We start from the raw sequence: 15,018 nt of genomic DNA, 5'->3' as shown, positions 1-15,018 counted from the left end.
TACATCTGGTGGACACCAAAATAAGGCTGCCATTACTAAGAAATACTGACTTTCGTGTCGTGAATTGCAAAAAGGAAAAAAAAAGATACCGGTAAGGCCATTTTGGAAATGTGAAGTAGCAACGCTTATTAATTTAGAAGATGCAGCACAGAAGGAGAGCACCAAAAAGCAAATAAAGCCCCCCTAAAGTATGGGACTCTAGTGCTGGCAAGCACCAGTTCAGTCTTATCTCCCATGGATACAGCTGGACGCAGCAGCAGGAGTGTTATTTTCTCCCTGCGTGAGACGAGGCACTTCCACAGGAGACAATATGCAATCCTAAGAGCTGAGCACTAGGTGTTTCATATTTGCTGAATCTCTTGCTTTGAGTCATTGATTTCTTCACGTCGAATCTCATCTCTGGCCCGGTTAGTCAGCCATTAAGTGAGGAGTCTACTGTGTTGATGAAATAATAATTCTGTTTACCGAGCGCCTTCTCACCAAGGCACTGTAGGTGCAGCGCAGTCTCTGCTTAATTCACACTCTTTTAATAATTAAAGCTTTTCTACCTAATGCCTTTGTGAAAAACTGAATCCTTGTGTGGTCTTCAGCCAGGAGCAATTGCAGAGAGGCTGCCTGGGGAGCAGTTCCTAGAAGGCTGCCCATTTGTTTGGCACCAGGGCATCCCTTCCTCCAGAATGAGGAAAACATTCCCTTCTCTTGAGGAAGGTGCTCAGCTGAGAAGCAGAATGCAGCTGTACTCCATTCTGCCATACTTTTGTCCCATGTGGGGCCCCCACAAGGCATGTGACACTTCAGAGTCTTTTTTCCCTTCTAGAAACTTAAGATGTGCTGAAATTATAAATATTCCTTAAATTTTAAATTGTCTGATGGTAGCAGAGAAGGAGAAAAGAAGCTTAGGAAAAGTAAAGGGCCAGCATGACTTGCTGCATCCAGCCCAGTCCAGAATGGCAGGAGTTTACCCACCCAGCTGAGGATTCCCCAAAAAACTTGTTCATACATTTTCATCATCACCTTCTACAAAACTTCCTCTATTTTTTTTTAAATTTTTAAATTTATTTAATTCTCATGTCTAATTAGTGAAAGAAGGAGAAAGGAAGTGAGGTGTGCTGGCTAAGCACAACACTAAGTTCCCCAATACTTTGCTGACTTTACTGGGAGCAGCTCCTCAGTGTTCCACTTAAGATTCCACAGGAGTTCTTGTGAAACCAGTCCAGAATTTTACTTCCCTGGGCCACCAAAGCACAGTTTTGAATGTTTGGTGAATCCAACCTGGCAAAGGCAAAGAAATGTGGATGGAAAGGAATGTGCTATGGCTGTGGGAACTGATACTGCTCCCTGAGGCCAGTGTTCATAAGGGTGTAAGGGACAAATTAATTCATTCCTGCTGCATTATCCCAAACACCTTCTCTGAAGGTACTAGGCTGTAGTAGTAGATGACATGTTTCTGGTGGCATTAGCCCTCCTGAGAGTAGCCTGTCCTTTGTGTCGTGGTGTCTGAGTGCTGACAGAGGGCTGGAGCTCACGTGGGAAGGGTCCCCAGACCCCCAGGAAATGCTGAGAGCAAATGTCATTGGCCAAACTGCACCCAAATTGGCACTGTGGCTGGTGTGAAGGCATGGAAGCAGCTAACACTTGCAGTCTCCTCAAACAATGCCTCTGGAAATATTTTCCCAAGATTTTTACTTCGCTTCTGTCACAAAAAGCGAGGCTGGAAAACAGTTTGAGTGCTCTTTAAGATAAATCCTTTTGTGCCTTTCCTACAGATGTAGGTAATTGCAGAGAGATTTGGGATCTGTCTAAGTCAGATCCTGCCCATTAAAAAATATATCTCAGTGTTGGATTTGACATGCAGTGTTGACATCCTTCTTTCTGTAGTAAGTCAGATGATATGTTTAGCAGACAGCTACTTTGACAACTTTCCTTCTGAGGAGCTGAAGGAAAATGCTGAAAATGTCCTGTAGCTTTTGACATTTTATGTGCTTGCTGGGGCTAATCTTGGTAAAATTCTGATGCTGGGGCATCACACCTCCTGATACCAGAGGCAAATGCAGCTGCAGAGACTGCATCTCATTGCAGTTAGGAAGCTGGACCTCCCTTTAAGGAAAAATATTGCCTTGCTTACATTAAAGGGAGAGCAAACCCACCAGCTTCTGAACTTTGATACCAATTCTGCAGGCTTGTGCGACTGCAGGATCTTTCTAAACCTGTAATTTCCTTCCTTTAGGAAAAATCACCTGCCCAAATCTTTCAAGAAATTATCGACCAAATACTGTTTCGTCCTCACAGTTTAAATTACATCCTCGGTTATTCCTACACACTGCTCTTTACCGTCTTCCTTTCACTTTGTTACACTAGAAACTACCCTCTGTATCTCGACTGGTTGAATAGCTAAATGCCCATATTATGTGATAATGACTGGCTCCTCATCCAGCCCCTGAAGCCATTGTGGAGAGCTGTTGAATGAGGCTTGAGCTGCCTGTGCGCTCATTCAGAACGAGATGAAAGCCAGGCAAGTGCCTTTTAGAGGGAGTCAGTCTAGGTGTCTCATTGTGTCACCTCCTCCCTGAATAGAGCAGGATCTCAACAGTTTTCTGGAAACCTTCTGGCTGGTTCCTCTGAATGTATTTTTTTTTTTTTCAAAATAATTCTTTTCCGTGAGGTGAAAAACTGTGAGGTTTGTTTCCATCGGTATTGGTTTGAATAACATCAAGAGATATACCATATTTTTACTTGAATTTTTGAGAGGAGTGTTTGACACGCTCAGTTATAACATTTTTGGGGGCACGTGTGATGAAGTGGCAATGTGCTTTGGCAGAGTTCCAACTGGGAATATTTTTAGTGTGTCTGACATCGGCGTCTCCGGTAGAAGATACCATTGCTGCGCCTTTTCTGAAGCTACACTTAGACAAAGAGGCTTCCTCTCACAAAATTAGCCCTAATTAAAACTGATTGTGCATTAATGTGTAGGATTTATTTTGTTAGATGGCTTGGTCACGTTTGCCCTCTAGTGGCAGCGAGTTTGGAGCCGATGGGCCCCCAGGAGCCAGCCAGGAGGGACCCCTGCAGAAAACACCACTGATGGATTTTATTTAATTCTGTTGTTTGATTTATGCCTTGGTCTATTTATCAGCCTCTACTGTACAGGGAAGGCTTCCTCCCACCCAGAAGTCAGGGTGAAGCGTGAGTAAACCTGCCTTTCCTGCTGCTCCATTCCCTCGAGAGCCAGGCCATGGAAGAGATCACCAAGCTTCTTATCTAGAAGATAATCCCAGCAGCAGCTGGTGGCAGCAGAGGGGGCTGCAGTTGGGTTTCCTGGGGGTATTGCTGGAGGAATCTGTTCAGCTTGTTGAGACACACTTGATTATGTAGTGCTTTCACACCAACCCTGCTTACTGCCTAACAAGGCAAAAATCAGCCCTACAGATAGCATGATGAAGAACTCAGGCAAAGAGAAGAACTTAGAGTAGGAAAGGTCTTTTTCACATGAAGGAAATCTTCTGGGGAGGGGAGGGGGTAATGAAAGCCAGTAGCTGTGAAATTGCTGCGTGATCACCAAGCAGGAAAACCTCTCAGTCTGTCATTCAGAAAAATTATTGCGGCTTTCAGACTCGAGTCATTAGAATAGTGAGGCAGACTGTGCCATGTATTTTATTTCTCATGCAATGTTTTAAAGGATCTATCAGCATTTTTGTGGCAGAAGAAACTTGGTTTTCTTTTTTTTTTTTTTTCCAGAGTGCCTGTTGATGTGGAGGAAAACAGCAAGTTTCAGTATTTTCGGTGTTGTTTGTGCAACTGTTGAGGAGATGGATGAAATTCAAGAATGATGTAATGTGAAAGTTCCCAGGTATCTTCCTGAGGGGGCTGACTCTGGATGATCCCACTTCATCTGTATTCTGAGCACCCATGGCTCGGGGCTATTGGTTTTTAAAAAGTGCTATTTATTACCATCTCGATTGCCTTAGGATGAAGTGTGCTTGTGGAACAGGGAAGTGCAGTGGATGAAGGACTTCCCAGGCTAAAATATGAGTTCTGGCAGCTTGGCTAAACAAATACATTTCCAGCTAGCAGTTGTGAAAATCTCACACTGTCTGCAGCACAGAGGTTATGCAAATGTGAGCTGTTGTGGCACTGCTTGTCTCTTCTGCTCCATATGGAGCTGCAGTTAAAAGGGGACTTGATGACTGGAAACAGTGGTGAAGGGGTGGACACAATTACAGAAAATATTTATTTTGCTATGATGGGGCCATTCAGGCATAGGGTCCTGATCATCTGAGCTCAAAACAAATCAGTTGCCTGTGTAAATCATTAGAAAAACACCTTTAAATTGAGACTTTTAAGGGAGGAACAAGTTCAGGAGGAGCAAAACCTTACACATTTCAACCACTGTTCAGTACCACGTTGAAAATGTGCAGCGAGTGAAGGTGACATTCAAATGTTTGTACCATAAAGGATTTGCCCTTAGAGTTGGTGGTAGAAGCTTTGAGAGAAAGGAGAAATCCTTCTTAATTATATTTATATTGGTGTGACCTAAAGCACTGCTGTAGTCTGAGCTATGACTCTGCTTGGTCAGGCCAGGCTTCTCTGCCTGGGTGTTTGTTGAGGTAAAGCTGCAGATTTGGTTGAGCACAAAGCACAGAGTGTGTTGTTTAGGTTGCAGCCTGTGCCTGTAACCTAAACTGTGACCTTTAATTCAGCTGGTCCGTGCCTCCTCACTAAGGGAGAGCTGGAATGGAATACCAAATGCTGTGCAGAAAGTGAGTGCTTTGAGCTTCAGGTCCTTTCAGGAATGTAAGTGAAGTAACGTGGTCGCAGCAAAGCTCCTGTGTGCCCTGGCCCAGCGAAGAAGGGGAGGCAGAGAGCAGCCCCAGGTGCTGCAGGAAGAAGGCTCGTCCCAGGGAAGTTTGGGGCTGTCACACTGTGCTTGGAGCTCCGTGCAGGGGCGGTGTCAGCGTCCCAGCACTTCTCATGAGTGGAGCAATCCATTTTGTCGATCCACCAGCTGGCCAAAAGGTGGGGGCAGTGCCAGGTTCCCTGTCTGCCTGGTGCTAACCAGCTGGCCCTGGGCACGCTCAGGAGCCTGCAGAGCCAAGCTGAAGGCAGGAGGCAGCGCTGGGGAGTTGGCTGGTTGCTGGACTTGGAGCTGGCAACCTTACCCGGCCCAGGAAGCGGTGTAATCCGTATGGCTGCAGCTGGGGAGCTGAGGACTTGGCAAAGGGGGCAACCTGCCTGCCAAATTTATTTTGGTCTGTCAGGCAAGGTCACCAATTAATTCCTCTGGAGCATTTCAGTTTGGTTGCATCAGGATTTTCCAGTGTGAAGCTGTAGTGTTGTAGAGACTGAGGCCCAGCTTCACGGAGGAAAGGAAAGAAAAGACTTAGGTACAGTGCAGGTGCTTATTCTCAAGACTAAAATCCTTAATACTCCCTTCTCTACCTCTAAATAGCGAAGTCTATCATCTGTAAAGCTCTCCAGCATCCTAAAAGGCAGCCTTGCCTGTGCTGTGAAATGGTGGAAAATCTGCAGGGCTCAGCCCCTTCTCACATGTAAGACATGAAAAACGTCACACAACTTGCTCTTCCCTCTACACCCCTTTATCTGTGTCAGTGAGCCCCACAAAAGCACAGCATCTGTGATTATGTTCATTCAGTTCCCTGCCTATTTTCTGACAATGATTTAGTGGGTTGAGCAATCACCTGAGATGTAAGACTCCGTCCCCAGCCCACCATACCCCCAGCTGTGTTTCAGAATGGGCAAAACCTAGGAGGTGATTTCAGGTGTGGAAACCTGTTTCCAGGGAATCCAGGGCTCTGCAAAATGGGATATGTGTGATGACCTCTGCAGCATTTCCTACTGAGTAGTCTAGATAGCTTTTGGGCTGGAGGGGGAAGATACCTTATATCACATCTTAAGTGCTTAACTCTCCTCAATAGATGGAATTCAGTGCATCTCTCCTGGGGGAACGTTGTACTCTGGCTTCAGACATGTGAGATCAGGTCTTGTCATCCAGCAAGTGGTCGTGCCAGGGACAGTGGGGGCACTCTGGCTCATGGTGTAGATCAGAAGCAAGTGGTGTTGATTCACAAAGGTGAAACAACATTCAGAGATCCTGATGTATCTGCAGAAATGTAGACAGGTTAATGTCATGGTGAGATGAACATTTGTCTGCCAGTTCTAGCCCCAGCCTGAGCCTGTGTTAATCTCTTATGCCCATAGTGAATCTAATCTGTGTATCATCCCCCAAATCGTGAGCAGATCTAGAATATTAATGGTTTTGTTTGGACAACAGAAGCAGGGATCTAAGCAGAATTCTAGCATGTTAGCTTGTTCAGCCCAAATTCTTGCCTTTGTTTTTTTTTGTTTTGTTTTTTGGTTGTTGTTGTTGTTGTTGTTTGTTTGTTTGTTTTTTCCAGCCAGTAAAAAACAAAGCATCAAAGCAACTCTAGCTAGAGTAAATTATTCTCAACCACGTAAAAGACAGATATGATCACTTTTGCACAAGACCTTTAAGTACTGTTTCATATAATGTCAATAAGGGATGTTGAGTTACTTCTACTTGTGAAGGTTAAAAAGATATACAGAAGAAAAAAATGTAAAAATAGAATGGAAATAGGTTTGAGGGGAGCTAGTCACAACATTTGGTGGTTTGTCACCATTTGCTCTGTTTTGAAATTAATATCATTACCAAGAAGAAGATTATAAGAGTCATGTGAATGCCCTGAAGCTTTAGTATGAAAAGAAACCGTGATCCATTTTCCAAGTGAGACAAAACAAAGATGTGGCAAAAGCCTGAGGATTATTATTTCAGCACCCTGGTTTAGCACTGTGTTTGTTATAATGACCTTGCAGAGTTTATGCAGGACTTGGGGTTTGATGGTGCACATCTCCAATTAGTGCTTTTCTCCAGAGGACTCACAGTTTAGCTAAAGATAAAATGCATCACAGATGGTGGAGGATGTGGCTCTTCAGTAAGAGGACCCAAGATGAACAGTTAGCTGCTGCTGTAAAGATTTTGACTTGGCCTGTAGTATGGAGATGGCAGTTGGAGTTTGTTCTTTTTTTTTTTTTTTTTTTTTTGTAAATTAAACGTTTTCAGGTACCCAAATGACAACCTTCTCACGCTGATTGGGGATGAACTGTAAGTACTATTTTTGAACAGCTTTGAATTTTCTTAGTAAACTGTTCCTCCAGTCCTGCTTGCAGTGTAATTACTGCCTATCCAGCAACAACAGAAATAAGAATGTCCTAGGCAATGTCCTTTTCCTTGGGGGACAATGTGAAATGGTGTTCAGAAAGGTACAAAACTGTAATATACTTACAGGAAAAAGAACCACATAGTAATCGAGTGTGGAGGTTAGAGAGGAAAAAAAAACCCACCACAAACCTCGATTAGAATTTCTATAAAACTACCTGGAATTTATCAGACCTATATATAAACCTAGAGGAAAAAGGTTGAAACCGTTTGTAAGTAAACAAAAAAGCCAGTAGATGGCACGAGAGACCTTGAGATCTGACATAAAGCTCAGATGGCCACTAATAGCTACTCTCTTCTGCAACCTTCTGTGCTGTCTCTGGTTTTAGCCCTAACTACTGTATTTGCTAGATTCCTGAGGTTTCTTATTCATCAGCTGCACTTAGATCCACACAGTACATTTATTTTTAGGGACAACTAAAGTTCATTTAATAACTCATTCAAACATGCTGAGTAAAAGCCCAGCTCTGTTGAGTTTAACCATTGGCTTCAGTGGGGTTAGAGCTGTAGATGTTATTTTTTTTTAATGCTCATGCTGTGGAGCAGGTATTTCATTTCCAGGAGGGGTTTGATATTAGTGGTTTTGTCCTTTCCTATCACACTGCAGCTCCTTTCTCTGGAGCAGAATGGCCGAGCTTTCCTGGGAGTCACCGTGCCATTTAAAATTAGTGAATCAAAAGAGCCAGCTCTGATGGACAAAAGGTTTGTTGTCTTTGTCTAGGATACAAAAGACTGTGTCTCCAATAGCCTTTTGCTTATCCCTCTGTAATAGCAGCATCCAATTCTAGGCTTTTATGAATAATCCACTAAGGTTTAACCAAAGCTGACTGTGAACAAATTAAGTATATTGTTTTGATTTTTTCCAAATGTATGGTTATTTTACAGCTGGATGAATCTGGAAATGAAAACCTTCAACTTAGCAGTAAAATATACTCATGTGGTTAGGAGATCTAGTGGAAAAATTTACTTTTCGACTCTAAGATCACAGAACTTGCAAAAGACATATGGGACTATAAATTCATAAGCATTTCTGACTCCATCAAGTAGGTAAGTAGTCATATCTTTCTGATGCAGAAAATGAGATGCAGAAGTCCCCAGCCTCATGCAAAACCACATTACAGAGCTGCAAGGGCAGGATTAGGACTCCAGCCTGGCTTGTGCTTAGGCCTGCATTTTTTTCCTGGCACTCATTTTTTTTAAACAATACTAGAGTACCATAATGGCAAGATTATATTACTTGGTTACTGCAACAAAGTCCAGAATTCATTAATTCATATCATTGAGAAGCACTGGGACTGAAAATTAGAATGCATGAAAGCTCAGCCCGTGTAGCACACATTTTAATACCGGGCTGGGCACATAGCTTTGGTTTGCTTTATAAGATAGGCATGATTTCCAAATGAGGTTTAAATATGGACTGCAGATATCCTCCCAGATGGGTTGGAAACGTCTGTGTGGTGCATTAGAAATTCCAGAAGGGCTTTTTCACACTTGTACTGCTAATGTTCTTAATTCCTTTGGCAAAAGGAGCCGGTTCTAAGTCTTTTGCTTTGCCGTGCACGGTGCCAACCTCAGGCTTTCCTAACGCTCCTTACATTGTGATTTTACAGCTGCAGTGTCAGTGAAGCCTTTCAGTCAGTCAAAGGCATTCAGCTGTCTCAGCAAGAGGGCACTGATGAACAGGAGCTGGGCACCAGTGGGAGCTGCCCCTCGGAGATGGAGATGATGGGAGCGGTGTCTGTGCACGACAGGCGCGTGCCAGGGCTGTGCCAGGGACTGCTGTCCCCTCTGGCTCAGCCTGCAGCCCAGCCTGCGTTCCTGGAGGGCCCATGGTGAGTGAATTCCCTGGCACTGGGGGGCATTTTCACCTTTCCTTCCTTCTGTGTGGGACAGGGCATGAGGTAGGAGTTTCGTTGGGTCTTTTGGGCTCCAGTGCAGCATCTTGCTGCTGGTGGCTTTCCTGCCCAGGAACACCACAGTCAGTGGAAAGTGCTAAGAGAGAAGCTCCTGCTGAGGGGAAGACATATGTGTGTTTTGGCATGGGCAGGACACCTTTGGCCAGGCATGATGAATTAGCAGTAGATGTTCTGGTGGCTCCCTTCAGCTGGGGTGCTGGAGGTACCTTCTTGTTGGTACAAGATCCAAAGTGGGCCTGCAGTGGGGACAGGCCTGACCTGGCACACTTATTGGTTTTTAATGTATCTACTATTATTATATATCATCTTAGTAGAATAAACTAATTTAGGAATGATGATCAGTCTCTGCCTTCAAAGTTTTGTGGTTTTTTCCAATGCCTTTAAAAGTCTGCAAATTGTTTCTGGGAGAAGGTGTTTGCCTTTATAAGCTGCTTGTATTTTTTGTATTGTACATCCCAGCTTGATCACTGTTAATTAGTGTCGTGCTTCTGTGTAGATGTCTGTGTTTTACTGCAAATAGAATTGCTTCTCTTTGCTGTTACTAAATTCCTGTCCTAGTAGTTGAGCATGAAACTTCATTTTTCTTCTCTCCTATGTCTCTTCACTACCTTTGTCTTATCTGAAGTGGTTGACTGGCAAAAGTTTCTCTTTTGTAAACAAGCGGATTAGGGAGAAAGGTGTTGGATTAAAGATGACAGCCTGATCCTATGAATGTCAATGTCAAATCTCCCATAAGCCACAGTGAAAACAATACCAGGAGGAAAAGGGCTCTCCAGTATAGTGTGATTTTAAAGCAAAAAGGGGAATGCAATATTCTCTGTCTCCCTTCTTGTTTGGGGCTACCTGTTTTGCAGTCTAGCACTTCTGATGAGTTACTAAACACAGCTTTTGTACAGGGAATTTGTGAGTGCTTTATGACAAATAAACACACAGGGCGAGAATTCATGTTGCTGGTCTTTGTTTGAAGAGTCTTGCATGAAAAAAAAGCTGTTGAACAGAGCCCTGTCTGTTTGCATGTAGACCCAGCCACTACACATGAAGGTTCTCAGATGCAACAACGTGGAGACCAAAATAAGGCTGGGGGGCAGGAAAAGAGACAGGTAACCACCTTTTTTTGCCCTTTGTAATATCCTCAGGAGAGATGTTTAGGCACAGAGGCAAATGTGCTTGCCCCAAGGTATGCACCAGGCATCTGGTTTGAACAAACTCATAATGGCTTACTTCTGGAAGTAATGAGGTGAGCACTGCGCATGGAGAACAACCAGAGAGAGTAAAAGGAGCACTGTACACTACTCATGTTTCTGCTCTTGAGGGAAAAGCACTGTGAAATGTTAGTCTGTGATTGTTCAACTATTTAGTCTTCAATCATCCTTGCTGATAGATCAGTTTTTAGTTAGAAGGAAGAGTATTGTCTTTAATGACAGTCTCCTGGCAGCGTTTGGGTTCAGCAGTCCCTTGCCCACGCTGAGGCTTCTCTTGGAAGAGCGTGTTGGCTGCTGTTGCCTGTTATGGAAAACATGCCACGGTTCACTGCACGGCTGATTCGTGACACAAGGTGAAGAGAGATTGTGCCACTGCTTGGAGTTTGAAGGTGTCACCTACTCCTGGTCCCCTGGGGTGGGAGGGAATTACCTTTCCTGCACAATGAAAGCTGGCAGATTGACTCTTCCCTGGTTAAACACAGTCTAACTGTTCTGCTTGTATTTTATTTTAGCTTTATGGTGCTATCATCTTACCTATCTTTCTATATATTACTTTTTGGTGTATTTGGAATGCTGCTTGATGTGTTATTGTTCCCTGGAGTTTTTGAAGCCATCATTTTCATAAATATACAATAGGAGATGGTAAAGCAAAAAAAAAAAAAAAAAAAAAAAGTTCCTATTCACACTTTTAGCTCATGAAGCAACAGAACATCCATTGAAATTTAAATGAAAATGGAGACTGTGTCACACACTATAGCTCTCTGGAAAGCTACAGTGGGAGTCTAGCAGTCCAATTCATTCCTTTGTAGAATGTACTAAGGCTAATGGTCTTGCTGGGAGTAAAATGTATTTTTTTGCAGAACGGTTCCAAGAACAGACTTTGCTCTTTACCAGAAAACATAAAAGAAAACAAATGCTTACTGTGTCTTTAGTATGCTAAATATGAAATTCTTTGCACCATGGAATGTTAGTAGTAGCCGTAATCATGTTTTCCTTTCATCACCTAGTGAATATAATTTTAAGAGAGGGCTGCTGTAATTATATCGCAGATAAAAGGGAGCAGAATTTCTGTATAATATTATCGTTGGCCTGATTGTTTTGTTGATAGGGAGAAATAAAGAGAGAGACCACATGAATACTTATTTAATGAACAACATATTTATTAAGCAGTGCAGACTGTACCTAATGCATTTGACTTTGCAGTAGGGTTATTTTCTTCAAGCACCTTTCTTAATATTTTACTACAGCTATTATGTTCCCTTCTTATCTGTCCAGCAATTCAATTATTTGTGTGGTATGTCTAGAGCACAACGCTGAAGTGTTTAGCTTAACTACAGTCTCCAGTGCAGGTGCAGTCAATGTCAGCATCCACAGACTCCACCACATCCTCAGATGCAGATTTCTTATCGCTGCTCCTCTGCCATTCCACCAGGCTTACAGCAGTTTCTGTCAGAAGAGTGAAGCCATTGTTAACTAACATCAAGCAAATTAACACATTTCAGGGAAATACTGTTTTGATGGCTGTCAACTTCCTCATCAAGCAAAGAATGAAATCCTGCCCTCGCGACTGACATCCAACTGACTCACTGACTTGGAGCAGGATTTTCATCCATGATATAATTACTGTAATACTTCCCTAAAACCAAAGTGAATTACATTTCGTGAAGCACAAAGACAACAGGCAGCAGGCTGTGAAAGTGCTGGAGGTAGCCGCTGTCAGTGTGAGACCACCACGTACCAATCCACATCAGCAATCTCTTTTTATGTTAGTGCTGCACATCACTGGGTATTTCAGCTCACTGTTCGTCAGAGTTCCTTCTGAAGGATAAGCCCTTTGGAGGATTTTCAGAAGTTCATAAACTTCTAATTAAAGTTGCCCGTATTTTGAGAGATCTGGCAGAGCATTGTCAGTTGCAGTATTAACCTTACCACGCTGCCTTCTCAACAGCAGCTTGAATGAGCCATATCCCTTAATGCTCAAATAATCTAAATGGAATAATGACATTCATCCTCCCAATAAATATTCTTGGCTAGCTGGTGGTTTATCATTGCATCTGGAAGAATATTAGGACATCCCTTTAGATTAAGTTTGTATAATGAGAATGGGTAAAGCTTTCATAATTTTACTTCTATTTGTTTTATCCCTCAGCTGGACAGTACATTTATAAAATGCCATCTCTCATTGCAGGGAAATCTGGAGACTGCTCTATGGGTTCAGGGTGTATCAGTCACTTATCTTCTGCAAGGCTGACACTCTCCTTGGCTAAATTACTGTCCAATGTGAAGTGCAGGTTTTCCATAATAAACTGGATAATAAATATTTCCCACAAAGGTGCTGGAGATGCTTTTAAATATATACATATATAGATATGTTTTCAGGCTGTGAAATGAGAAATGCTATAAAATTTCCAAATTCTGTTTTTTAAATACGTTATGTCTCTTGCTCTTGGGCATACTGTGGGTCTGATCACATTCATATCCATGTAGGAAATAGTTTCCTTGGCAAACTGGACCATGGCTGAGTAACTGTTATCCCCATGGGTTGGCCTTGTGGCATGTTTGAAATGTAAACCAATATGTGGACTTAAACTTGGAGTGATGCCTGCTTCAGTCAAGGTCCTAAGGCTACGGTCTTGCTGATTTGAGGACAACAGGGGAAATTCTGCATTCTTGGACTTCATTTTATCCTTGCTCCACTGGTGACAGTGATGGGATCCTTCTCTTTTGAAAGAGCAGATTGTCGTGTCTGAGTTCCCCTACAAAGACCTGAGAAAAGATCTTGATCTGGTGTATGCAAATACATTGAGAAAGATGAGGATTTTGTTTCTACTGCTTCTCCAAGTCATTGAACAAAGGAAGGACAGTTTTTAAGGACTGGCCTTGTATTCCTATTGATCTTCAGCCTAAGGAAAACAATTGTTTTGCTAAAGAACAACAAATGGCATCTTTTTTTCTTCCTCCTCCTCCTTTTCCTCCTCCTCCTTAGGATAACCAACCAACTAACTAACTAACTAACTAACTAACTAACTAAAGCCCTTGATTAGGACTGCTGCTAGTAGACTTCCCAGTCTCTGCTTCAGTAAATGAACCAGAGAAGGCTGCAGTTGCTCTAAAAGCAGCACTGGCTGCAGCAACTAACATATCTTTTTTTTCTGATTTTCCTCTTTTCTCAAACAGTTTTGTGAGAGAATGAGACAGCTTTATTATAGCCTAATATTCTGAGGCAGTGAGTGGCCTGGGGTTATGACACTTCAGAGATACAGACTTGGATACACAAAAGAAATCTGTGAAACATGGATATAACAAGATTTGGGAAGGGTTTTTTTTTGTTGCAGGTGGGTTTTTCTGTTCATGAAAGAATGCATCTATTCTCCTCTCAGGGAGCCATCAGAAAACTATTAACACTCTCCCTGTGCTACTTGTTGAATAGGCTGACTATTACAGGGAGAGATACTCTCTGCTTTTATGGGCTGATTCAGCACATTGCAGCTATTAATAACACGAACAAAGTGCAAAGTTCTACACAGCTGTTGTTTAAATTCAAACATAAAATGATCTGTTCCTCTCCAGTACTGCTCAACACAGGGGTCCACTGGCTTCAGTGAAACTACACTGGATTATCCCAGCTAACAATGGATTTGGCCAACAATGGTTAACACAGTGAATAGATCATAGTCAGTAGATACTCCCTAATGGTAGGTTTCTCTCTAAGGCATATATATTTAATTGATTAAAAGCTTGAGGAAAGAATACACCAGAAATATCTGTATGTCCCAGGTTCTATTCTTGTCTCATGCTTCTATAATTTCAATGTGAACCTGTGTTAGTGCATCACAGCCATGACAAACTGGTGGAAGTCAAAGGAAAAACAGGCCCAGTTTTTTTGTTTGCCTTTTTTTTTTTTTTTTTTGAGTGTGTGTGTGTATAAAGTACCTTCAAAAACAACCCACTTTTTGGAACAATCTAGAGAACCTTCCAGCAATGTGTTTTTTTGCTGATGTATTGCACCGTGGCATAGCGTGGCAGTCTAATCACAGCAGTCATGTCACACCACTTGAGCGACTTTCAATTGCCTTGCTTGCCCTGGTCTGCACAAAATTGCAGGCTGTAATGTGCATAAAAGGACTCAGTGTTTCTTATCTCGAGCTTACCGAGATCCTGGAGACACGGCAAATTTTATTTGGTGATTTTATTGATCGCTGCTGCCCCTTTTACCACCTCAGATGTTTTTTTTTTTTTCTCAGATGATGCTACCTGCCATTGTCTAAACTAGCTTTTAGCTGGCCAGCACTGTCAGCAGTTATAGCAAATACTAATGGGATTAAAAGCAGCAGCTCAGAGAGGAGCTGGAGCAACACAGGTCTGTGCATGGCTGTGCTGGGTTTTGTTCTTTGCAGTGCTCTGACAGCTCCTGCAGTACGTGACACACAGAGGGGGAAAAAAACACCGTACCTTTTGGGAAGCAGTGGAAGCCAACCTTTACTGAAGTTTTTTCCACTGGAGTACAGTCTTTCATACATTTCAGTACCGGGTCAACAGAGTAGCAGGTGGATTCCTCGCCATCAATAGTGGGATTTCGATTCAGCTTCACATAACTGCGCTGCAGCTTGCACCCTGAGAGGAAAGGGAAAGGTGGTTAAAATTGTGG

The 15,018-nt window shown here is 42.7% G+C and overlaps 1 protein-coding gene across 1 annotated transcript in view; it reads right to left on the bottom strand.

Annotated features, from left to right (window-relative positions):
* Positions 1-11,508: 11,508 nt before the first annotated feature.
* Positions 11,509-15,018, bottom strand: part of LOC126635650 (vitellogenin-1-like) — a 58,859-nt gene continuing 55,349 nt past the window's right edge. The window contains exons 36-37 of the mRNA XM_050307070.1: positions 14,823-14,984; positions 11,509-11,816 (exon numbers count right to left, since the gene is read on the bottom strand). Of these exons, the coding sequence (XP_050163027.1) occupies positions 11,698-11,816; positions 14,823-14,984 (281 nt within the window). The 3' untranslated portion in view covers positions 11,509-11,697. The remainder of the gene's footprint in view (positions 11,817-14,822; positions 14,985-15,018) is intronic.

This window comes from Myiozetetes cayanensis, unplaced genomic scaffold (assembly GCF_022539395.1).
Source record: "Myiozetetes cayanensis isolate MyiCay16 unplaced genomic scaffold, myiCay2020 scf12, whole genome shotgun sequence".
Lineage (NCBI taxonomy): Eukaryota > Metazoa > Chordata > Aves > Passeriformes > Tyrannidae > Myiozetetes > Myiozetetes cayanensis.
The sequence above is the reverse complement of the archived record's forward strand: the minus strand, read 5'-3'. Positions and strand labels throughout refer to the sequence as shown.